This window comes from Cinclus cinclus, chromosome 15 (genome assembly GCF_963662255.1).
Source record: "Cinclus cinclus chromosome 15, bCinCin1.1, whole genome shotgun sequence".
NCBI lineage: Eukaryota > Metazoa > Chordata > Aves > Passeriformes > Cinclidae > Cinclus > Cinclus cinclus.
In genome coordinates this window covers 1,685,345-1,711,267 of record NC_085060.1, presented here as the reverse complement: position 1 = coordinate 1,711,267, position 25,923 = coordinate 1,685,345, and the positions used below count along the sequence as shown (strand labels likewise).

Here is a 25,923-nt window from a genome sequence, read left to right as displayed (position 1 = left end):
GAGATTTTCTGACCTGGCCTCTCTACGTGCTGCTGCTGCAAAAACAAAAATCTTTTCCATCCCATCCAGCAAAAGCAAGGAATGGAGAAGTTACATCCCCAGGCCAAGACCTACGAGCAAAGTTTCCATTTCTGCATTCCCAACGTTGCCCTTTTCCCCCAAATTCCTTTCTGAGCCTTGCAAGGTCCCTTCCACAAGTGTAACTCAAGCTGGTTGTGATTAATAATTCACATTTAGTGCTAAAAGCAAATCAGAGTTAATTTTGTATATTTTGCTTCCCCTCTTTAATCCGTCGGTTTCCGCGGGAAGCTCGCGGTGACTCATGCCTTACATAAGGAACTAAAACATTCTTTAGTTTACAGAGAAGAATGTTCCTGCTCATTATGGGGATGAAAGGAGATTGCTGCATTTCAAATGACATGTATAATTTAGACACTTATTTCTAGGACTGTTTGGAACAGGGAATGAAGAGAAACTAAAATGTTTGAAGTGACTTGAGTGCTTCATAGTTTTTAATGTGGCTGGCAAAATACACAGCCCGATAACTTTTAATGCTGCTAATGGAAGAATGGCTCTCAAACTCTAAGACACCTTTTTTTTTTTTTTTTTTTTTCCCTAATACCAGTATTTATTTTAAGCCATGAGCAGAAACTGGTATTTGTCACTATGTAAAAAAAAAAAAATATATATATAAAAAATCTTGTTTTATTTTCTGGTGGTAGTTACTCGCTGTGCCACCAAAGTGGAAAGAGAAGTGGGAATGGTATTCCAGAAAAACCAGCCAGCTGGTGAGGAAAATGGCAGTGGGTCTGCTGCATTTGGATGGAGCTGGGAGATTCTCTTGTCATTCTGAATGTTAAACATTCACTACAAATGGAAAGCATGGAATATTCTGGATTTCAACAGTGCAGAGTTTATTCAAAAGAGAATTCAGTAATGTATTGGGAAGTATTTATTTAATGGGGTTCTTTTTAGAATATTATGGCAAACCAAATCCAACAGAATCTCTGGAATTTTGTGGCTGAACAAGCCCCAGATGCTCCCACGTTCTGCTGATTGTCTTTGCAGATTTCCATCCTGACACACTTTGGTGACCACGGGCTGTCCTTAGAAGGCAGAATTGTGATTCTCTCTTCTCTCTCAGCCCCATTTATTGAGTTACTTTAGAAGTAAGCAGACACAATGTCTGTGTTCCATGGGCTGTTCTTGGCAGTAGCTGGTTTGGTGCATTTCTCCAGCAAATTGCCCTTTTTTTTCAGAGGTCTGTGAATCTTTTAAGCAAACACAGTGGGCAGTTCCCTCTGAGCAGTGTGGCAGCCTCTGTCCTAACTTTGGAATCCCCTGTAGAAATTTGGATGAGATCTATGCCTTGCAAAAATCTCTCAAAACTGTTGCATTATTTATTTTTATTCTGCTTCAAGGACAACGCTTTTCAAACCAAGAGATGACACAAAGGAGCCCTGGGCTGTATAAATATAGAATCTTTTTATTTGTTTGGTTAATAGATACAGTACAATTTTGGACTACATAAGAAAGCGTTGTTTTCAGTGCATACATTCTTCAGACAGGCAGAAACATGGCAGACAAACATCCCTCGGTGGTTTGAACATGGCACTTGATTTATTTCTGTAAGTCCCAAGTTCCCAGCTTTTCCCAGTTTTCCTTAGTTTATTTCTGTAGGTCCCAAGTTATTGTTCTCCCCCCCCCCCCCCAGTTTACAGTGGCTGCTTTGCCAACTCAAGGTCCAAGGAAAAATGAATTGAGTGCTACCAGGAGAACAGGACACTGCTCAGTGCATCCCACATTGTTCTCTCCCTGTAACCCTTGCGGTCCCAACTGACCCAGGCCAGCAAGTTTTGCATTCTTTGTTCACAAAAATGGGAATAACAGTGTCAAACAAACCACCCAGTGCTTGGGCTCAACACCTCCATGGTCCCCTGTACACTGCCTGACTCCTGAGAGGGCCAAATCCCAAGCTCCTGCCTGAATTTTACTTGTGTAAGATGGTGCTGGTGCCATGAGTTTGGCAAAATTCTTTCTATTCTTTTGTGGTGTAGTAAAATCCCAGGAAAATGGATCCCAGCATTTGGCCATTACATTTTCAGGGAGGAAAAAAAGAATTATTGCTGCCTTTTGTGTTTTTCATTCACTGTATGATAAAAAAACCCCTCCAGGCTGATCTGCGAGTATGATACTGATCCTGAGCAATTCCTGTGTTCAGGGAAACCTGCTAATGCTTATCTTGCTCTGCAGTTATTTGCTTGCAAACAGTTCCTGGTGTGTCCCCTGGATGCTGGTGGGATTTAGGGAACCTGCAGCCCAGCCCACATCCCCAGAGCTGGGATAGGCCAGATGGAATCTGCAAAGCAAGGCAGGACATGAAGGGTCAGTGAGGGGATAAATCACGAACCAGCCTGGCCAGTTCCAGTTGTGCTTACGTGGCAACTGGCATCCCTGCAGTGTACAGGAGAGCAAATCCAATGACAGAAGCACCTGGATACTCTGGGATATGCTGGCATTTGCAAACAGGTGACAGGAGGGAGGGCTTGTGTCAGTGCAGGAGCCCTGAGTGTGTTCACCTGCAGCAGTCAGGGGGTTTGTTTGGCACCATTACTCAGACTTTGAGTTTTATCTGACTTCTTTGATATTCCAAGCAGATACTTGGGATACATCTTGCTGGGGATCCCCTTCTTGTGGGGATAACTTGGGAGAACCTTACAGAAACCTCATTGTTTGAGGAAAGGACTCTGGGAAGGATCAGATTCACACAGTCATCAGCCTTCATTTTGCTTCAGACACCAGTATTGTAAAATCAGTAGATTAAAAAGTTTCTCCCATCCAGGGAAGGACACAAAGAGACTTCCAGACAAACTAATACAAACTAAATTTCCTTGGCTATATACTGAGGATTTAATGTGAAAAATCTCACTTTAGATTATCTAGTTCAGCCTCTGCAAGCACAGGATAAACAGCAGTGAAATGATCTTATACCTGATCTTATGGAAAAGGCAGAGCAAAGCAACCCAAAGAGACTGGGACAGCAAATAACAAGAGACAAATGAAAAGTAGAGAAAAGAGGAGATTGTTACAACCACCAGCCTGAATGAGAACATGCAGGTGAAGGCACTTGGACACCTAAGTGGGAGGTGATTGTTGGAGGAGAGACAGCACAATTCCATGGAGAGCTCTGAGCTCCTTTGCCCTGATTCTCTGGCTCCCAGAAGCACAGAACCAGAAGGAGTGAGCACCATCAAAGGGAAAAAAGGTATATGTTAGTACAGATCCCACTGAGCTCAGGTTAGAGAAAGCAGCTGGCAGACAGGAGTCGAGTAAGAATCCCTGAGAAGTCTGAAAAAATAATAAACATCACATCATTTAAACAACTTACCCCTTCTGATCCTCTAGCCAATCCACCAGCCTCCAATTAAAACCCAGGCAGTGGAAATCCCTCACCTTTAACACGAGCTGCACATGGTGATGCTTCCAGGAATGAGATAAACCTGCCAAATTCCTCCAGATTCCTGTTTCCTAACTGAAACTAAATAACGTGGAGAGGAAGTGAGAGGCAGAGACACTCCCAGCCAAGAGAGCTGCTATGCCATGGCACTACTGGGGCACTGTAAACTGAAGCCTGGCCTGCAAGCATTAGTGAAATGTTTAATACAATACTTAACTCTGTTATATCTGGGTATTTCTTTCCCTTTGGACTAAAATGTTACAAATTTTACCATATAAATGAATGACTATATTTGTTGCTACAGGGTACACTATATACATCGTTGGAAGAAGAGAACAATAATTAAATTAAGGGAGGTGAGAGAAGGACAAACAAAATATTAGTAAATAAAATAGAATATGTTCAATAACACTTTTCAGGCAATACTTTTGCTTGTTACATTTACTGTAAGGAGGATAAAACCTTTCACTCATAAACATTGGAAACAGCTGCCCAAACATCTGTCAGTCCCTTCCACTGCTGGATCTGCTCAGAACGTTCTTGATTTGCCACTGCAGAGGAGCCCTCAGTCCTGGGGCTGTCAGTGCAACCAGGGGTTTAAACATCTGGAGCACTGCAGCCTGTGCCCTGTTTCACCACCTCAGGTGGCACAGAAAGGCTGATGTTTGCAACTGAGAGCCAGAAGGGCCCTGGCTCCCCACAGTCCAAACACACTCCTGTGCCTCTGCTCTTGGAGAAACCCCTGCAGCTCATCCTTCAGAGAAGGGGAGGCCAGTGCTCAGTTCACCCAGCAGACTTTCCCGTCCTTCCTCCAAACACAGAGCACACGTGCAGGCTTTGTTCCTCCATTTCAAAGTTCCTAAGTGAAGAGTTTTCAATGCCATTTTCTCACACCTCCGGCTCAAGGTGCAGTAACAAACATCTCCAGCTGAGGCCATCAAGAGCAGAGCCACACACACTGACTGCACCTTCTTTTCCTTTGCCTCATCAATAATTTATTTCCACAAGAACTGATTGATTACTTATTCAGAGCTATAGATAGCTAATAGTATTTGATGAAAAACCAATCCAATGAGCTTCCTGGGACTCATCAGAATTCTTTCCCAGTAGTTTCTTCTCTTCTGTGACCAGCTCTACTTAATATATAGGTACTAAAATACAAAGCAGTGCAAAATGAACACAAAGCAACTACAGCCCCCACCTATCTGGCAGGTGCACGAGGAGCTGGGGGCTCTGGAGGGACTGCAGGTGATTAATACGCGACTCTGAAGTCAAGGAGAAGAAGCAGTGCAGTTCCCCAGAGCCCATCCTTCAGATGCTTGAGAGTTCACAGTTAACGTGGTGTGGGGTTTGGAGATTTGTTTTCCCCTTTGATAATACCTGAGGCTTGTTTGGGATTCCTTCAGCGTAGCCCACTGCAAGCACTCATGCAGAAAACTTCCTTTGCTGCTGCGAGGGTGTGCAGCTGTCTTTGCCAAGGTAACATCATCGTTTTGCAAGGCTTGGATTTCATCCCCCTCTAGTCTGAATCGTGAAGAAAAATTATTTTTCTGCTGAAGAAGTCAAATCAAGGAAGAAAAGGAAAGGGTTTTGCAGAGCTTGGAGGAAACTGCTCAGGGAGCCATTTGCAGATCAGTTTGTATCTCAGGATGTTACAGCCCTTGCTGTTAGTCTTGTTCATCCTGTTTTTTTCTCCTTGCAACCTGGAGACCTTTCCCTCCCTAAATTTTAAAGCCAACTCTGATTGTTACAGAGCACGTGAAAGGCTAAGGATTATTTATTGATTTGTGAGGCTGCTGTGATGATGCACAGGGCACACAGGGCACTTGGGCACTCTTGTAACAGTCCCTGCCACACTCAGCTCTGGGGCAGGGCCAAAGCCACTGTGAATGTCTCACATTGAAGAATTTGTGATCCTTTCAGTCCTGCTGCAACAACAGCTTTGAATTACCCTGAACCCAGGAAGGGCTTTGCTTATGATACCAGTATTTACCTTGGCAAGACAGTCAGAGATAAATGTGTGTCACATGGGCTTGCAGCTTAACAGGGAGAGTATCCCCAGGGTCAAACCCTTGGGCATCCACCACAGAATCCAGAGGAAATGCTTTTTTTGTTTTGTGTGTTGTTTTAGTAAATAGCCTGTGTGCAGTAAGGAAACATAAAAATGCTGCTGCCCTGCAGGTGCCTCAAGGGTGTGTGTGAGTTTTTGTGTAACTCTCATGCTGGTAATGAGAGTCTTCTGCACATTCACAAAAACGTGTGTGTGAGAGCTGGGAAATTCTGTTTAAGTTGAGAAGGTTCTTACTTAAGGCAGTGATTTTGCCTTGCAACCATTACAGATGCATCTCCAGCAAGGTTCCCTATTGCATGTCTGCAGAATAAACTGCTGTTTGAACAAGGGGAAAGCCCAGGGCATCAGATTTAAGAGCACTGTGTGCCCTGCTGGTCCAAAAGAGCAGGCACACGAGCACTATCAGCTTGCTCTGGGCCATGCCATCTTTAGGAGTGTATCCTCTGGGCAGGGAAAATTATTAAATTCAAATTGCAACCAAAATAGCTTGGATTGCAAAATATTTCAGAAATATTTACAGGAGGTGAAATTCCAAGTTAGGGTGTTTCAATTTCAGATTTTCTCCAAGCCCAAAACATTCATCTGCTGTTTTCAACGGATCCCTTCCAGCACTGTCCTAACCAATCCCTGCAGGATGTGTCAAGGCCAGCAGCTTGAATCTTGGGTTCCCAACCAGCTTGGCATGACCCTCATGGAGTGAAAGGGGAATGCAGGAACCTGTGGATCTGGCAGTGCCAATGAACAGCCCCAGGCAGGAGCAAGGAGTGGCAGCAGCTCAGGGTTACAGCTCCTGCTAGGACTCTGACAGACAGAATGTTATCAATTCACTGCAGATCTTGCAATAGGCCTTTAGAAGAAGAGAGGAGATGCTCTTAAATAGTTTCTACTCTGAGATGTGCCAGAAGAAACACGTGTAGCATTAACCCAGCAGAATTCCCTTCTGTTTGAGCCAGGCTCCCTGGGGGCACAGGAGAAGCTGGCAAGGCTGAGGTGCAGCCTGTGCTGGGGGCACTGGTTACACTGGGGGGGCCGAGTAGTGGATGACAGAGTTGTAATCTGGAGGAGGGCTGTGGCATTCCAGGTTGGGATCCATAGGGAGCAGGACAGAGTCTTCCAGGGGGAAGTCCATGGTGTCCTCTTCCAGCTGCACTGCTGGCTGGTACTTGACAGTCTCATGGTCAGACAGGATGGATTCCTTGCTCCTGCTGACAGCTCTCCTCCTGTTGGGAACAAACATTGGGATGTATCCACCCTGGCTCTGTAATTAATGGTCAAAATTATTTCTTCAAGTAGTAAATATATAAAAAGATCAATTTACCTCTATGGCATAGAGGTAAAGACAGTGATATTTGGCTGACTGGATGAGGGAACTGAGATAGGTATTTTAGATAACTCTGTGTTTTAAAAGTAGACTTAGGAGTAATTCCTGCTCTGCTGCCCTGTCCTTTCAGCTCACCACATTTCAGTGCACTACAGATCTCTTACTTGTAAAGGCACCTGTCCTGTACACACAGTAAAATCCTTCCTTATTGTTCTGACACAGGTCAGTAAAAATTTGACTTTTCTGAAAGCAGAACTGAAGGCTATGACTTTTCTTGAAGCATAATAAGGGATGAAATAGTGAATAATCTCTGGCAGACTCTAATTTAAACCGATCCTGAAAGCGAGAGTGTGGGTTGAACACGCTCAGGCAGTGCAGGGCAAAATTCCCTCTTATATTCCCCAGCCCTTTAGCATTCCTGACCCAGGGGCTGGTGAAGGGCAGTGCTTTGCAGCATTCCAGCTGTTTTTGTCTCCTGCCCTCCCTAGTTCTAGGTGATGGAGAATGGGACAGAGCAACTTCCATCACATGGAGCAACCTCAGGGTTAAAAGCAGGAGAACCCTGAGAAGATTTGTGTCACAAGGTGACCTCGAGGAACAGCAAGGGTTGTGGAGATCTCAAAAGGTGTCATAGGCTGCCTTAAAAATAAGGTTCTGTCAACCTTGGTTTCTGAGCAATTTATTGGAAGAGCCCTGGATAATTGAGGGGTTCTTAAAAGGATTCCAGTGTAAGAGTGGCTTTTGAGCTGCTGCACTTTGCTCAGGACCCTTTAACTGCAGCTCTTGGGAAGGAGCCTCAGTCACAGATTCATCACAGCACTGCTCAAACCTCAGCTCAGAATGACTTGAATGTGCCTGGGAGAATTAAAAATCAGGCTGTGCCCAAGCACTCTGTGTGTGTACTTCATATGTGTTTAAAGTAGTATCAAGTTACATTTTAATGACCCTAAACCAAATCTGAATAGTCAACAGTTCATCAAATAATTGTAGAATTCATTACATTCATTTCATTGGCACTTCTGCAGTGCTTCCAGTCCCCCAGCAGCTGCTCATTTGCTCACTGGGGTGCTTTAGGAAGAAAGCAGAGCCAGTTCCTGTTCCAGTTTTGGGAACAAACCAACAGCCAGGAGCCAGACACAGCAACTGGAGGGAGGGCAGCAAAAGCCATGAATAGGAAAATAGCAGATCCAGGACAGGAACTGTGTGTGGGTCATGTTTTTGGGATGGTACAGCAGAGAGAGCAGGTTGGATGGCCACACACAGCTCCTTTCAGCTGGAAAGGGTAAATCTGCCCTGCTGGATTCTGCTGCTGGGGCTTTACAAGCCGTGTTCTCTTGTCTCTGAATCTGGAACCTGTCAAAAGCTTCAGGTTTTCCACAAGCTGCAGATATTGCCACTGGCTGACAGACCTAGAGTCAGTATATTAAAAAAACCCCAACAAAACAAAACAAAACAAAACAAAACAAAACAAAAAAAAAGAAAACAAAACAAAACATTTTTGCTGGTTCTTTTCCCTTTCCCTTTCCTCCTCCCTTTTCCTCCTCTTCTTCTCCCTTTCCTTTCTCTCTTTCTCTCTTTTCCATCTGGAAAGATGCCAGGTGTTCAGAGCACTGGCTGGAGTGGAGCACTGGTTTCTGCTCAGTGCACAGGAACAGCCTGTATGTTCCATCTGTGAATTACCCACCCCTGCAGCTCTCTGCTGTGGGGGAATGTGTGCTGATGTTCTCTACATCAGCCATGAAGCTCTTGTGCAGCCAAATTCAGACACAACACACAGCTGCAGCTCTGATCAGCTGCACTGGGACACGGGCTGATTAATTTAGGGTCTGATTTTAGTATGTTGGGCTGGCTTTCCATGGCAGGTTTGCATCTCCAGCTTTGGGAAGTGAGCCTGAGCTGTAAGAGCCAGCCCACCACATCTTGCATGTCTAGAATGAGCTTGGGTTCTAGGATTTCTGCAGAGTTTACAAAGAACAAAGCTGCTCTTTCTTTGCTTTCAGACCTGCACAAAGCATTGAAACCAAACCTGTGGAGTGGCAGAGCAGAAATTCCAAAATAAATAGTAACCCTGAGAGCTTCAACAAAAACTCTCACTCAGAGAGAAAGAGTAGCACCCTCTCTGCTTTCACAACTAAGTTTATTCTCATTGTCCAGAGAGAAACATGAGTGGAAACTCCTTACGTATCCTTAGGACAGATTTGGCAGCTGTCCATTCTCTATGCACGCAGTTTGTCTGCAGATAAACTCTTCCCTGACAAGAGCAATGCAACCACAACTTTGCCTCACTATTCATGGAATTCTCTTCTTGTTGCTCAGTTCCATTGACTTGTTCCATGGACAATTCCATGGATGTTCTGGCTTCCAATTTGCCAGGTATTTAAGTTGTCATTGGAGACAGGGAGAAGCTTGAGAGTATCTGTTTAATTTATCCGTTTAATTTGGCCCCCAGCCTCCGTATCTCTGAGTTATTAGGGTTTGGTTTGGACACACAATGGGAAATATTCAGCCCCCTGTAGACTCCCAGCAAATGTTGCTGTTGGGTTCCTGACCTACAGGGGGAGGAATTGGATATGGATTGGAATTGGATTGGATATCTGGGAATAAATCTGCCTGGTGCTGAAATCAGGCTGGGGTTTGGAGGACTCCTAAATGCTGCCAATCTCCTCTCAGCTCCGAAGACAGAAAGCTGCTGAGTTATGTCAGAAAGAAGTCGTGCCACTTGCTATCTAATGGCAGACCAAAATGCAATTAACTTCCAATACTCTTCCTTTCATCTAAATGCATTTCCTAATTACAGCTCTCTGTGGGGCTTTGCATTTTTCCCTTTCATGCTGCTGTCACCGACACTGGTGCCTGCTGTGCATGTACAGCTGCTGCTCCTGGGGATGAGGCTGCTCATCCCTTTTCCATCTGTCCTTGGCATCTCAGAATCTGCCCTAGCCCCTCAGAGCTCAGCCTTGCCCGGGTGTGGCCAGTGCTTGGGGCTTCAGGGGACACCAGGAGCCCCTTTATGGCCCCTTTATCCACTTGGACTGCCCTGTGTAAAGCAGAGACCTTCTCCCTGAGCCCCCACAAACACTCTCTGACTGGAGGGCTTGGATTTGATTGATCACACAGTTGTGCAGCTCCAGAAGTCACCAGCAGTTATATAATGAAGTAATTTCATTAAAAGCTGGCCATTTCTTGGTTCAGGAATGTGCTGGCACTGCCCTGCCCACAAGGTGTTTCCTCACTGCTCTGCCTCTGCTGATGCCTCAGTGCTGTGGGAGCCCATCAGAGATGCTCAGTTTGGATCAGTCTGCTCCTGGCTGGAACTGTCCCAGCCCAGGCTGCCCCGTCAGTGTTCCCACCATGGCCCAGCACTGAGGATCAGGGTGGGAATACCACAACACTCAGCTGGAATTCAGCTCACTGCCCACTGACCCAAACTTGTCACAAATTGCAGTGACCACCCTGAGAACCCGTTTGTCCTTGCACAAGGTGTCCTGTTTGGGGACACAGGCTGAATATTAAGTAATCTTCCACAAAATTTTTAGTTTTCTGAAGGTGCCAAAGTGGTTTAGAAGATACCACAGAGGATGATCCTGCAGTAGCTTGAAGGCCTGAGTGACCTACTGAAGCTTTTTCTTCCTACTGTACAAACCAGAGATTTTGGAGGTAGAAAAATACTGAAATCATCAAAGAGCTGGGAAACCATTAGTAGAGCTGTTTATCTTATGTGAGAGGGAGCCAGATTCTGTTAATCTAAATTTTGGGGTCAATGACTTGAAGAGGACTGTGGAGAAAGAAGAATGGCTGCAGGAAAACCACCCTGAGCAGGGAGGGAATCCAGCCCGAAGTGCAGCAGCTCCTACTGCTCTGCAATAAGAAACCCAAGTATTTTGCTCTCAGTAGGAAAAACTAATGGACTTTTCTGTCCATGTAGGAAACCTGGCCATGTTCAGAAGCTGTGTTTAGGGAAAGATGAGAAATTGGGCTGATTGCTGCCAAGTAGAGCAGTTTGTCTCATGACTGCATCTCCTAATAACATGTAGGAGCTTCAGGGCTTTGTAGGAACTTTCAAAGGTGTTTAATGAGGCTCAGAGTAAGAGTGTTTTTTTTTTTAATTTTTTCTGCAATTAAAGAAATAAAAGGATTATTTTTTTCCTTCTGGTAGCTATGACTGATTCACAGTTTGCTTTAATATATTTTCAACTGAGTGCTGGGCAGGAGGAATTTCATCCTGGTTTCCCCTCTGGCAGCTGCAGTGCATCAGCATTCTGCTAGCAAGGAGAACTCGAGGGGTTGGGCTCAGGAGCTTATTGTTTGGAAGCACTTTTAAATACAAAGTGCAGGTAATAAAGTTTTCCCAGACCAAAGCCACCCTTGTGTTCCCTCACATGTGTGGCCAAGCTGCTCAGCTGTCCCTGTCCAAAAGCAGTGGGATGGAAAACACTGCAGTTAAATCCACAGCCTCTCACAGTTCCCTTTCTAGTCCTGGCTACCATAAGCACAGTGCATAATCCTTAAACAAAAAGTGGTTTACACAATTCCTGAGCAGCTACTCATTCCAAGTTCTAGTTTGGAGAGCTCAGGTCAGGTAACAGTACAAGGTTCTGCGTGACGCAGCAATAAATGTATTTATTATTTCTGAGCTCCATTCTTCCCTGGAGCAAACATGTTTTCATGCCTTGTTTCTCTGAGAAGGTGAGAAAGGATTCCAGCCCAATCCTGGCTGTGTTTTTGTTGTGTTCTTTGTGTTTGGACATGAATGCCTGCTGTTCCTGAGCAAAATCCATCATTTTAGTATTCCTGCCTTGCCTTGGGCCCAGCTTGTTTTGGCAAAGGCAGAGCCCTCAGTGATGGGATGTGGATGCAGCATCCAGAGCCCAGAGTGGATCAGCTGAGCCTCAGCTGATCTCGTGGGCCTGGGCCAGAACCAGATCAGGGATTTCTGAGCAACAGAGGATAATTGGGTTTGGGGGGAGAAAGGGAAGAGCTGGGGGAGGACAACTGAGCAGATACCAAACCTTTTGTCATCTTCAACAATAACTTGATTATAGAGTCTCTGGGAGGATTTTAAAGCAGTGCTTGGCAGTAGCCTGATAATATTATGAAATGGAACTTGACACCAGAGTCATCCCATCATTAAATCCCTCTGTGCTCCCTGTGCTTCCCTGAATGCTGATTCCAGTGTTGTTATCCCAGTCAATCTTTCCATCTCTCACTGCAGCTAATGCTGTGACTTTCTACTTCAGCAGCATAAAATACTCAGAACTTTGCTGCTCTATTTTAGCAGTAGGAAAAGCTCAGACCTGGTTAGTCCAGCATAACAGTGAGCCCAGACCCAGAGTATCAGATTCATCCCCACTAAACTCTTGACACTGACACTCCATGGTGTGTGCTGTTGGCAAATTTTAAACTCAACAGAGGAATGAATGCAGGATAAATAAACAGTGAGATTTTGGCAAAAATAATAAATGCAGCCACCCTGGTTTAGAAAACATGCTAAGCCTTTGAACAGTTTTGTTTTAGAAAAGAAAGACTTTGAAAAGGATCCAGGGTAAATGTTGTTGATAGAGAGAGATACACAATTAACAAGAGTGACTTTATCTCCCCTGTTAAACCTACACTCCTGACCTCTCTAGATTATTCCACAGGCTTTGGAGCCTTGTTTGTCCACTTATCAGTGCAGGAGCACCCAGGGGTGTCCTGTCCTCAAACAAGAGAGCTTTGGAGTTCTCTGCACTGTTGAAGCTGCTCTTTGTGCCAATGAGGGAACAGATTATATACATATATATATAAAATTTTATATATATATATATATATATATATATATATATATATATAAATAAAAAAGGCTGCTGGCATAAAAGGCTTTCTCAGGGAAGGATGTGGCCAAGGAAAGGCACACGTCTGTGGGTGCCATGGCAGCCAGGCCTGGGAAGCAGGACAGACAGCACAGCTTGCTGCAGGCTCTGCTGGCATGGTCTGCAGGGTCTGCCTGACACACAAGGGCTCAGGAACCTCGTGCTGGCTGGAATCCCCATGGAAGTGTTGAGTGGAAGTGTGGAGAGCCCAGATGGTGTGGTCAGGGAGGGATTCACTGCCCCCGCAGAGCCTCACATCCACTCCCAGTGGCCCTGATAGCAGTTCAGAAGGTTTTCCTGGAAATCTCTAAAAACCAGACCACTATGGAACTTTTGTGTTTCTACATCTGGCTGGATGTTGACTTCTCAGACTTTGAGGAGAAAGCCTAGAAGGGGCAGAGAGGAAACCTTCCTCTGCCAACTCTATCCAAACAGGAGAAATGCAATAGGGAAAAGCTGTCAGGGGTGAGTGACAGAAATCCTCAGAGGGATAAATCCCACCGGGGAGGCTGCTGTGTGTCTGTGGATTTGTGTCAATGTGACATCATGCAGGAAAGAGGTGAATCAGCCCAGGTAAAGCATCACACTAATGCAGTTCCTGACATTTGAGCTCCTGTTTTCAGAGATCGTGCCATTTGGTCTCCATAGCAATGGATGGTGCTGCCAGGGTGTGTGCAGGGGATAAAAACATGGAAATGGGTCAGCATTTCTGCTAATCCCACCAGATCCAGCCCTGGGACACTGCTACAGGGAAAATCCTGCTGGGCAACGGCATTCCTGAGGCCACACTCCCATCCAGTACAATCCATAGCATTCTACTGCTCCTGTTAGTGTTGTCCACCTTTCCTTATGAAACCTCCTCCCTTTTCCTCCTCTCCTTCTCCCTTTTCCTCTCCTTCTCCCTTTTCCTCCTCTCCTTCTCCCTTTTCCTCCTTTCCTGCCTTCAAGCATCAGGGAACTGATGCTTCTAAGGCATCAAAAGACAAGGCAAAGCCCTTTCCATCTGCTCTTCTCTCTGAGTAAGAGTCAACCCCACAAAACTGCCACACTCTGACCATGCCCTTTCCTGGGAACTCTCCCAGAATATCCAGAAGTGCACCAGGCTTCTTCTCATCCCTCAGTTCTTTTCAATGTAGAATAGGAGTGACTTGGTGTAGAACAAGCAACTGCTCTGCTGGGAAAGGTCATGGAGTTCCTCAGTATAGAGAAAACTCATACAAATCTCAGTAGATTTCAGAGAAAACTCTAGGCAAGTAGTAATTGGCTTAATTAACTGAATAGATAAAGAATTCACTGCTGCATAATTTATTTTTTAATATTTTGGGCAGCTATTCTTTGAAATTCCACATGTTGACATTTGAATCAGTACAATGGGTTACTGTTGATAGGAAGGTGAAGTTTTTCACTACTGGGTCGTCTCTGCCTGTGTGGTTATTACTGAAATACAAAGAACTGTGAGCAAAAAGCTAAAAATCTGCTTTAAATCTTCTGTATTGTACTATGAGTGGATAAACATACAGCAAACCCTGTCCCAACCTCTGTTTGTAAACCAGGTATGAACAACATGACCCAGGGATCATGGAGGTGCTGGGATTTAGGGAATTCTCTGTAACTGTCTCAGAGTGATGATAAATCAAATGCAGCAATCAGGGCTCAGGTAAAGGCACAGTGCTTGGACTGCTCTTTACTGTGCACAAGCATTTTAAGTTTACTCACATCCCATGAACTGCAAAGATGCCACTCCTTCTGTCTGAGTTAAATATACACACTGGTATAATTACAAATGTCAGCTTTTGGATTAATGAATCAAGTTCTTCAAACTTTGCTCCATCATGAGAGAACATGGGGGAGGCAGTGAGCAAACAACTAAATTAGACCTCTACATTCTCATTTTTCCTCCTATCATTTCCCATTTGCAGAACCTGCTGCCCCTTGATCTTAAAACACATCACCAAGTTTTCTGGTTATGGGGCTGAAATTCAGAGTTCATCTCCTCTAAGCTTGCCTGGATATCCAGAGGTTTCCTTTTAGAAGCAGAAACAAAACTGCAAATTTCAAAATCATTTTTCTGAAAGGAAGAACTGTATGAAAAAGAAATCATCCAGAGTACTCACGCCAGAGCCATGATCCCATAGGGCCAGGAACGGATTTCCAACCTCTTGGGGCTTTTTATCTCATCTGAGGTCAGCACCATCCCACTGTCAGACTCCTGAGGAGCAAAAGGAAGGAACATCAGGGATATCAGGGACTGCTGTAGGAGCCACCAATCCTTCAGGATATTCTTTTATCAAGGCCTGTATTATCAATTTTTATCCAAGTGTTCCCAATAATGCTGCTCTGGAGCCTGGGAACGTTTCCCTTGTTTTTATGACATTAAAGTTTTTGATCTGCATTTCCAAAGAGCACCCTTAAAATGAATGTATCAAAAAATAATTTGACATTTTCAAATTTGAAACTGATATTAAGCACGACATATGGGCACCACATAGTAGGATAGCTGAGATATGAATAGACTGAGATTCATAAAGAATATATCGAATAATTCTGGCTGGGCTCCTCCGAGGAAAAGCTCCTTAAATACCCACTAGAAACACATAATTAGAAACACTGGGATTTGAAGGAAGTGGAAGTTCAGCAGCATTTTGTGCAGGTGTTTTGTAAAGATAGATGGCCCTAGCCTTTATGGATTTTTATGAGCTGCCCAACTAAACTGTCTTGATTACAGTTGGTGATTCCCTTGCACTTAAAGCTGAGGCTGAAGTTAAACTCTGTGCTAAGTTTGTACAAGTACACAGACATCACAGTCGTCATTTTAAGTAATTTCATAATATTAAATGCACTGGGTGTTTCTTTGCATTTGAAATATTTTGTGATGCTGAAAAGTTGCACATCTGTGCATTTGTGAGAACCAAGACATCAAAAGCCCTCAACATAGAAGAGAAACTCTACTTAGTCTATTTTACTAGTCAAACTAATCAAGATATAAAAAATAATCTCATCAAACAAGAAATTACAAGAAAAAGCCTTTTTATACACGCTCTGGTCGTCTATCAGTTGTTAATAAGATCAGTTCATAAGCTATTTTATAAAGTATAAAGTGAAATCCTGAATTAATGAGGTCTAACCCTCAGTAAAACCCAGCTTGTCTCTGGATTTTATCTTGGCTGTTTCCCCTTCAAACACGTGCTCTAGGAACAGTTTATCTGGGGGCTGCTCTGCGTTTTGCTTACACCTCTCTGGTAAAAGAATCTCCAGAGATCGCAGATAATTGCACAATGGCAGGAAGGCGTGGTGGAGCACTCAGAGCTCTGGGCAGCTCTTTGAAATAATGACCTCGCGACTATTCAGGGTTGATAATTAAGAAAACTTCAATAACCAAAGTACACTTACTTTGTCCAAAAGCAGATCACACACCGATTTAAAAAATCCTTTTTGAAACATCACGTTTATTTCTGATCTCTTGATGTATTATCACCCTTTTTGGAAACTTTTGCTGCCTCATGTAAAGGCTTATTTGAAAATGCCATGAATTGGGAGCTCTTAGGCAGGTAATGCTCCCGCTGGCAGCAATAATCTCTGGAGACTGCACTGACCTAGCAAATGTCTTTGTGTGATTCACAGGGACAGATTTTATCCTGCAAGAGGGAAGATGCAGGACCCAGGGAAGTTTCTAAGCCTTCTAATCCCCGAGATGCACGGATAAAGAGGCAGAAATTCCATCTGGGGAAGTACAAGGCAATAATGGGCCTCAGTTTGTGCTCAGCAGAGAATGAATGAGAAATAGGCTGTGTTTGTCAAGGACATGAAAGATTTCCAGGACAAGCTGGAGCTGGAGACTTGAGCCTTCTCAAGGGAGCTGTTCTGAGGGATGGCTCTGTCCAAGTCTCAGCTGGAGCCTTTCCTTTGCTGCTCACCTCCTGAGACTTCTCCTCCTGGGTCAGGAGGATTCCTGAGGGATTCAGGCTTTCTCCCTAAACTTTGATCCACCTGGAGCATTTGTGCATGGCAGAGGTCCCTCCTTAGGGACACAGAAGGTGCCACTGAGGGGGGTTGGGGACAGCACATGCAGCTGCAGCCAGGGGCTGCCTGGACCACAGAGAGAATTCAGGAACTCTTCTTGGAGATTTTTTAAAATAAGAAAATCCAACCCATAACTTCAGAGGAAGTCAACAAGCAGAACCCTCATTCTGTAACAAAACAAGCCTTTGTTTTCCCCTGGAGGGAAAATTAAACCCTTTGACACTCTCCCACCCTGCAATGGCATTAAACTGGCAATAAATACATTCACTCGCAGGGAGGGAAATCCAGCGTTAAAGCCCTTTGTGTGAATCAAGATCAGGATCTCAAATCTTGTTCTTGTCTACCCAGAACTGAACACCTTCACACCTACCAAGTGATTTGCTGTCTTGGCCAGCCAGAATGTGTTCTGGACACATTTCCCTCAAAGAGCTTCATTGCAACAAGCTGCCACTTTCATATGCTAGAAAAACATCTTGAAATATGTAATATAAGGCTCCTTAGCCTGATCAAAGCCAGAACAATCACATGTGAGCTTCTCTTTAAATTATTTGTTAAGAGAAATGCAGGTCCCTCTTTGTTGTCACACAGAGCTGGGTGTGAGATCCCAGAACCAAAACTGCCTGATTTGAAGTTCTCTCCTACCAAACACACCCCAAAAGCTCCAATGAGTGTTTCTGGTGCTGCTGACGAGTGATGTGTGAACCTGCTGGGGAAGGATGCAGTCACCTCTCTTACCTCATGCATCACTTTCTCCTTTTCCACTGGCACCTCATCAAATGTCTTCACACTCAGGGGTCTCTTCTTGCTGTTGTTACTGAAAGCAGGAAAGTCGAGGGGTCAGCAGAAATCGCAGGCAGATGCTGCAGCAGACGTAGCTCAGTTACATCCTCACACAGCCCAGCTCCTGGACCCCTTCTCTTTTGTCACCTCTTGTATCTAATAACCAACTCCCTGACAAATGTGTCTGATTCTTTCACCAGCCATATTAAGGGAGGACACAAATCAGTGAAATGTTTCTTTCCCCCCCACCCTGTATCTGCTTTTCTCACCCAGTTTCCACTGCACTCCAGCGATTCACTCCACTGTTCAAGTTTTCTTCCACAGGGCAGGTTTTGGGGTTGGATTCTCCATCTGGACACAAGGTGATGTTCAGTGGAATGTAGTCTTTGCCATCCTATGAAATTAATAACAGAAAAGAGCACAAAGCTGGGAAAGTCAATTTTGTGCTGCATCTCAGATGTGAGAGGTTTTTCTATCCTACAGAGCTTTGATGAGAAAGGATTAAATTGTGTTTTAACTTAACTGTGATGTGTGTTCAAGGTGTTTATCATGTTATCATGTTCCTCACACCTTGGAGAAGTTATGGAAGTTAGAATGCACACTTCATCCAGGAATTACTGTACAGGAAGCTTTGTGAGGAAACTGGGGCACTTTGGGAGCCCTGTGATGTGGAATGGCTGAACATGGGTTTGGATATTCCAGTCCTGGTCAGGAGCAATGGCCAGTGTTCAGACTGCTTGCTTTTATTCAACTCCAGGAGCTTGGGAAGAGCCATGCCTTAAAATGGGAGCCTGAAAAGATTTAATTTCTTGTCCTTCCCAGGAACTGCTGCTGCACGTGGTAATGAGCTCTGCATTGTCATTACCCCCCTGCAGCAATCCTCAGAAATGACTCTGCCTTTAGCTCCTGAAACTATTTGTCCAAATTTCCCGGTGCTTCTTTTTGGTTTTAATTTTGAGAAACAGTTAAGTGCCCTATTTCCTTATCATGATTTTTATGTCTCCTCAATTTACTTTGGTTATAGAATCAAACTCACAAGCTCTTCATGTTGCAGACTGGGCCCTCTTCAACTCAGCTCCACTAAATTTGTTTACAAACAGGAAGGAGATGGAGGAGAGTGTTTGATTTCTTCTTCAATTAAATTGACAATTGCATAACAGATCTGGTTGTTTTTACTGAAGAAGAAAACAATTGGTTTAGCTATTATGAAATTAATCCTGATATACCTAGCTTTCTGTGCTTTAAGCTCCATCACTGGAAAGCTCCCAAGAGCACTGGTGAACACAAACTTGGAAATGAGAGACGAAGTTCAAGAGGTGGAGAAAAGCCGAAGTAAAATTAACATTTGAGTAGTTAACATTGTCTTTACTCATCCCAGCAGGCATTTTCCTAGTGAGCTGTGCTGGGAAATGAAATCTCTTATTGGTATTAAAGAACCTTCACCTCTGCACAGGCACGTACACGTCCACTCCAAATCTGCATTTGCTGCTGTACCTGCTGCACGTTGGCCTGAAGGAGATCCCCCAGGCGCTCCACGAGCTCGCTGAACGTTGGCCTCTCCGTGGGGACCCCATGCCAGCAGTCCAGCATTGTCTGGTAGCTAGAGGGAAAAAAAAAACCCCAGGGATTAGGAGTGGGAAAATATGGCAGCTTCTTCCAAATTGTTTAATTCCCTCTTGGTTCGGTCAGTCTTTGGATTAAGAGAGGTTCAGATCTCCACATGCTGAAATTCTGTTTCAGTTTCCATGTAGGATGCTTTTTGTTTCCATATTCCTGCCTCAGCTGAGCCTGCAGGATGTTGGTTTTCACCTAACTTAGAGTCTGGCTGCTGGGCCCTGCTGCTGCTGCTGAAATAAGTCCTGGTTATGGGTACTGGGTTTCTGTCACAGAATCTGAAGTCTGAGCTCCACGACCTGCAGCTGACACGAGCCATCTGATTTTTCATTCTTGTTGGCAAAGGTCAGGCTGACTTGGGCTGTCCTTAGCATTAGTCTGTGCTGCCAGACACCCAAAATCTACTCAGTCACAGCTTTACTGAAAGTAAAATACTCAGCTGTGTTCTCTTCCCCCTCTCCCCACTTAACCACAATCTCTTTTGTGAGAGGAACCCACTCCCAGCACCACCCAGCAGCTCTTACACTTCGGGAGTGGAATATTCTGGAGATCTCATGCGCGTCCCTTCCTTGAGCCGCCGGCAGAAATCCTCATCGATCTGCACTCCAGGGTATGGAGAGGCACCTGGTGGGGGAAACCAGAGGGCTTCAGGATGGCACAGTCCCTGTGTCCAGCCCAGGGAACTGGGGATCTCTGCTGAGCATTCGAGGTTATCCAGTCCGGCAGTAACAGGAGCTCAAGTGAAGGAGTTGCAATCACTCACAATCTACATTTTCTGATACAGACTCACTCTGTCTCTTCAGAGGTTTCAGTCATGCTGTCTCCTCTGCATTTTTGACACAGTCAGGGCCACTCCAAGGTAAAATAGGGCAAAGGAGAAATAAACTTTATTAAGTTTAAGACTTTAAATATCTCTTGGTCAGTGGTAGAGAAGTTCCAGCTCATTCAATGGCTGACTTGGTGCTTTCCAAACTGTTCCTCTGCCAGTATCCTGCACTGAATGGATGCACACGGAGTGAGTAATTCCTGCTCACCCTTCATTGCCTTAGAACACCTGTGAGTAAGTGCAGAGGGGGCTCTGGGCACCTGGCTCCTGCCAAGGGCCACGAGAACCTTGGTTCAGTCCCATGTGTGGAATTGCTCCTCTCCTGGTTCACCAACAACTGGATATGCATTATCCTATAGTAGAAAACCCCCCTGACAGTGGGAGCTGTTCCTTCCAGCTTTTCAGCCTTGTTTTCTTTCCTGACTGTGTGTTCAGTGCTGTTTACCCTGAGTGCCACTCAAGCGTTGGCTGAACCCTGGCAGGACAGCTCATGGCAACTGGAATTGCTTTGCAGAGGTTGAATGCTGTGAAGCGCATTGTCTTAACTCCCACAAAAGTTTGGGAGAGTGCTCTGGCATCTGAGTAATCCAGAGCTCACAGGTAAAATTCAGGAGGAGTTTGAAGTTTGAAATGTTACTGAACCTACTGTAGATAAAACAAAAATATTTGTAACTTTTCTCTCTCCCTCCCCCTTAAGCAAAGGCTTCTTGTGCAGCACAACCCTTGTCTTGGACATTTTGTCATCCCAGAGGCTGGGATGATGAATTTGGAAACAATTTAATCAAGTCTTAACATAGGAGATTGAATGGAATCTGTATCCAGCCCTCGAGGAATCTGCGTACGATTTACTGCCGATAACATTCCTGCATATTTCCTGCAATTTCTTCCTCATTTGGAAACACCATCATGTGCTGTGTACTTGGGGGCACAACAAGAACAGCAGAAATCTTTTGGGTAAAGCACTGAAGAAGGGACCAAAATGTGGCTGCTTCCAGAATTATCCTACTCTGTGACGCTGACTGCTCAGTGGGCAGAACCTGCACTGGGGAGCTGAGGTCCCAGCACTGCCTGAGAAGGAATCTCAGCTCAAATGGGCTCCCAGGACATCCAGAGTCCAGGGATGCTTATCCACAGCACTTCTGAATTCCCTGGATGTGCAAGTACCAGAGCACAGGACTGACATTATTTCCTGGAGTTATGTAAGCTGGAGATATGCAGCATCATCATTTCTGTTTTATACCCAGATTTTCCTTCCCAGTCTTGCCTTTGGCCTGTCATTATGTTCAGAATAACCTGGGAGTTAACTGCTCAGCTCATGGATGGAGAATTCCCCTTGCTCTCACAATCTGAGTTCTCTCTCTGGTTACATCACAGATCAGATCAACTGCAAGATGTTGGTGAGAGCAAACACAGAGAAGGCAAAGGATAACAGTGACAGGACAAGGAGTAATGGGACAAACAGAAAGAAGAGACATTTGGGTTAAATATCAGGATGAATATTTTACTGGGGGGTGGTGAGGCTCTAGCACAGGTTGCCCAGAGATGCTGTGGATGCCCCAACCCTGGCAATGTTGAAAACCAGGTTGGATAAAGTCTTGAGCAACCTGGTTTAGTGGGAAGTGTCCAGCCCATGGCAGGAGTGGTTTGGGACTAGATCATATTCATTCCAACCCCTGAACATTCCATGAGTCTGTGATTCATTTTTGACTGCAAGATCTTTTGGTAGTTTATATTTTGGCCAGTGCTGGCCTCCTACCAGCTGGAGGCAGCTCAGATCATAAAAGCAAGGAACTCTCCCTTTCCCACTTCCACTCAGCACTGTCTTTATCTGGACTATGGGACAAGTCTGATAACTTGGATTTGGAATGCTGAGACAGCTTGAGAGAAATGTAGGCTGGAACACATGGTGTAAGGCCTACACAGGATGTTTTCCTCAGGGGAAATCTCCTTCAAAATGCTCAGAGATGTGGCATGCATTGGATATGGGAGCCCTCTTTTGATCTTGGTTTTATTTTAGTGGAATAATGAGATGCTGATGTTACTACCAGGCACTGCTTGTTTACATAATTATCTCTGATTGCTTTTGGAACAGTGCACATTGAAATTCCAGGAGACACCGACATTCTGTACCATTAGTGATTTCAGGATGTGTTAAACACTGCTGGCACTACCTGACATGAGGTGTGCTGACCCCATTTGAATAATTTAAAGCTCATTGCAAGCTCAGCCTCAGATGGAAATTAATATTCCCTCAAGTTCTGATTTCCTTTTGTATGGCCAAAGCAGATCCAGGCTACCAGCCCTTCTGCAGGCAGCCTATTGTCCTTCACTCAGCTTCTGACCCTGCAAGGACACAAACTACACTCTGCATTTTACTAACCAGTATTTTTCCCTTTTTTAGAGGGTTCTCAGTCTGTGGGACCCAGTGAGAGCAGCAGCTGTAAATGGGAGCCAAAACACACCCTGTGGCAACGACAAATAACTTCCATCCCGTGGCTCTCAATGATGTGTAAAACTTTTATATGACAGAATTCAATCAGTGACACAAATCCTTAATTAAATATTTATCTTTTGAGCTGCAGATGTGAGCAGTGCCAAACCACAGGCATGCCTGGATGAGCTGGATGAAAAACCCTCTCAGAGAAAATGACTGGTTTTGAGCCTGTGCCACCAAATTGAAAAAGCAGTTTGTGATCTACGTCACAGCCAGGGCAGAGGCTGCTGCACGGGTGGCAGCCCCTGCAGCCATTTGGGAGATTCCAAATTCACAAGGGGACAGTGCCAAGAAAGGGGCTAAAAGAACCCAGATGAAATGGTTTCTTAAAAATAGATTATAATAGAGGTGAATTTCACTGACTGGATTTTAATTTGGATTAGTGTTCAGTATGAAAGGCCATCTGTTAAATTCTGTCAGGACCTTTGGGAGTGATACAAAGTTTGTTCCTGTAGTGCCCCTTGGATTCATCAGCATTCCACTCCTTTGGTTCCCAGTGGAGAGCCTGTCCCCTGAGTGTGTCTCTAGATGCTGGTGCTAAAGCATCTTCCTGAATAATCTGATAAAACCAGGGCATTCCTGGTGCTTCTGGAGCTTTGTCTTTCTGAGCTGTTTCTAAACCTGCAGCAGGTGATGCTGTTACAGAGCCATGAAGGGCTCACCCCAAAATAACAACACCCTAAATAAACAGGGCTGAAGCCCAGGGAAAGCAGGAGCTGCCACTTGAGTTCACACTCGAGTGTGAACTTTCTGCTTGGTGTGCAGACGTGGAGCAGGGAAAAGTGCAAACCAAAGACTTGGACTGAGAGCAGGTTATGATCTTGCAGCCAACCCTAAGTAAAGATTAGGATAGAAACAGCTCCAGACTTTGCATTTGCACTTGGCATCTTGAGCCCAATCATTAATTTCAACTGATCCATGAACTAAAGATAGAAGGAGATTAGAGTTTGCTTTAAAATCCAGCAGCTTAAGTTGACAATGCTTCTTGTTTTCTTTTGTCTGCAAATGCTGATTAAAAAGCCAGAGCTGACATTCCTAAATTCCCTCAGGAAAACAAATCTTGCCACTCTGCAGGGAGAATCTGAGAGCAGCACAGTCCAAGTGTCTGTAGGGCTGCTTGTCTAAGTTTCACAGCTTTATCTGCTGGACAGTAACCAGAGCTCAGCTGAGATTTCTAACAGCACCCTGGGATGAAATCTCGAGTACATAAAGAACATCATTATTATTCTTTTAGAAATGTGGCTTTCAAATGATGCAGCCACGAGAGCCCATGTTCTACCCTTTTGTGCTGCCAAAGGGGTTTAGGCTGAGCCCAGCACTGGTCCTTACACCAACCCAACAGCAGCTGCTGCCAGGAGATTTTTTCTTACCTAGAAAATCTTAGATTTTATGGGGTGGGTGATTAAGCTGGGATAAAACATTGTGTGGGCTCGTGTTCCATGGGTGCCCACAGCAGGGTGACTGCAGCCCTGGAGCTGTGGGGTTCCCTGGAACAGATATGGTTTGATAGGAAACTTCTTCATTGCTCTCCAAGAATTCTCCCACTCCCCCCAGCAGTAGAGGCTTGCATTTTATCTCTGGGCTCTGCTGCTTTCAGTGGGTACAGATGTTAGGTCCAGGATTTTGGATTTCTGATTCCACTCCCCAGTGGTTTCATGTCCTTTGTCAGGTGGAGTTCTCATTGAAATTTGCTTTATTTTACACCTGATCTGCACGTTCACTTGTCCTCAGTGGACAAGTAGCACTGCTCCACATGATTACCTTTTGTTAAAAGCTTTGCTTAGCTAAGCAGCCATAAATTAGAGGGGAAAAAAGGGGTTTGAAACCATTCTCACCTAGAGAAAATATTTCCCACAGCAGCACTCCAAAAGACCACACGTCACTCTGCGTGGTGTAAATTTTGTCAAAAATAGCTTCTGGAGCCATCCACTTGAGTGGAAGCCGTGCCTAAAAGCCAGAGACACAAGAGGTTACCAGATCTGCTGTTCCTGGTCTGCCCAAGCCCAACTTGAGGATAACAACTGAAGCTTCTTGCACTCACATCTCCCTTCCGGACGTAGTCGGGGTCTTTATAAATATCCCTGGCAAGGCCAAAGTCACAGATCTTGACCACGTTGTTCTCGGACAGGAGGATGTTCCTGGCTGCCAAATCCCGATGGATGCACTGCCAGGGAATGACACGGGGTCAGAGGGGGCCGGGCAAGGAGCCCCTGCTCGAGCTGGGAGCAGGAGAGCTTCTTTGGGAATGGGGAAAGGAATGAACTGTGCTGGGAGCAGGTCAGAGGAGTGAGCAGGAATCTGCTCCAAATACACTGTGATATGCAAAAGAGAGAATAACTCAGGGAACAAAGCCAGTATCAGAGCCAGCTTTCTGACTTTTCTGTCTGAAATAACTTTGCAGTTACAACAAGGAAGGGAGTCCTATTTTCTAGTTAGCTGATCCCCAAGAAATTTAGGAGAGGCCAAAAAGCAACTGCAGCTACTTTTGCCATTGCAGGTCCAGGAGGGTGTGAAATGGGGTAACCCTGCACAGAATTTCTGGGGGCTGCCCTGGTGGCTGTGTGTGAGTGCAGGCTCGGTTGTGTGCACACTCTGGCCTGTGGATCACACTGTATTTACCTGGAAAGGTGTTCCACAGGCTGCAAACTACTTCTTGTTTATCCAAGAGGTACTGACTTTCCTGACAGTCCACAACACCTCTGACAAACTAAAGGAATAACTGGATACTCCCTCCTCATTTTTCAGTAGTGCTGCTGTTCACCACACTAAAAGGAGCTTTCTCTACAAGCCTTTTCTGCATTTATTTATGAGGCAGTTCCACAAATTGTCTCACAATCTGTATTCACTCCTTCTGTCCAAACCCTCCTGCTGCAGATGCCAGTCCCTGCAGCCAAGAACATGATGAATGTTCCTCCACAACCCCTTCAGTGCTAATTACTGCTTAGCCACCAGAGCTAACGTGATCTCCAACACTCTAACAGAAGAGCAAAAAGATTTCTCAGGCTCAAAAGTATGTTTGGGTTTCTTCATATCAGATACTCTGCAGGAAGTCTGAATGAGCTCACTTTTCGGGAGGCGAGGAACTCCATGCCTTTTGCCACCTGGAAGCTGTAGCAAATCAGATCCTCCAGAGTCAAAGGTCTCTTGTACAGATCCTCAGCATCTAGGAGAGATCAGGAAAAAATCAGATGGAAAAAAACTCTGCAGCAGCAGTTCCAGAGCTGTGTGGCACTGGTGGCCCCAGCCCCACACCTGAGTGCTGGGTGTGACATCTCTGCAGGGTTACAGCTCTGGTTGAGCAACCACTGACCCACAGGCAGAAGATCAGATGATTAACAAAGTTCCCTCATTCATTAGTCACTCATTTAGCTATGGGGGAACACCACCTCAGGCTGGGAGTGAGGGAAACTTTATAGACAAGAGCCCAGGGACAGAGTGACCTCACAAGGCTGGTAAAACATTCCTGTTCTGCTCCCACACCACAGGAGCAG

At 45.0% G+C, this 25,923-nt stretch overlaps 1 protein-coding gene across 1 annotated transcript in view; it reads right to left on the bottom strand.

The window, feature by feature from the left end:
- Positions 1-6,543: 6,543 nt before the first annotated feature.
- Positions 6,544-25,923, bottom strand: part of LOC134049902 (vascular endothelial growth factor receptor kdr-like) — a 65,170-nt gene continuing 45,790 nt past the window's right edge. The window contains exons 16-24 of the mRNA XM_062502643.1: positions 25,498-25,595; positions 24,474-24,596; positions 24,268-24,379; positions 19,637-19,736; positions 18,993-19,098; positions 17,768-17,892; positions 17,454-17,532; positions 14,813-14,907; positions 6,544-6,748 (exon numbers count right to left, since the gene is read on the bottom strand). Coding sequence (XP_062358627.1) covers positions 6,544-6,748; positions 14,813-14,907; positions 17,454-17,532; positions 17,768-17,892; positions 18,993-19,098; positions 19,637-19,736; positions 24,268-24,379; positions 24,474-24,596; positions 25,498-25,595 — 1,043 coding nt within the window. The remainder of the gene's footprint in view (positions 6,749-14,812; positions 14,908-17,453; positions 17,533-17,767; positions 17,893-18,992; positions 19,099-19,636; positions 19,737-24,267; positions 24,380-24,473; positions 24,597-25,497; positions 25,596-25,923) is intronic.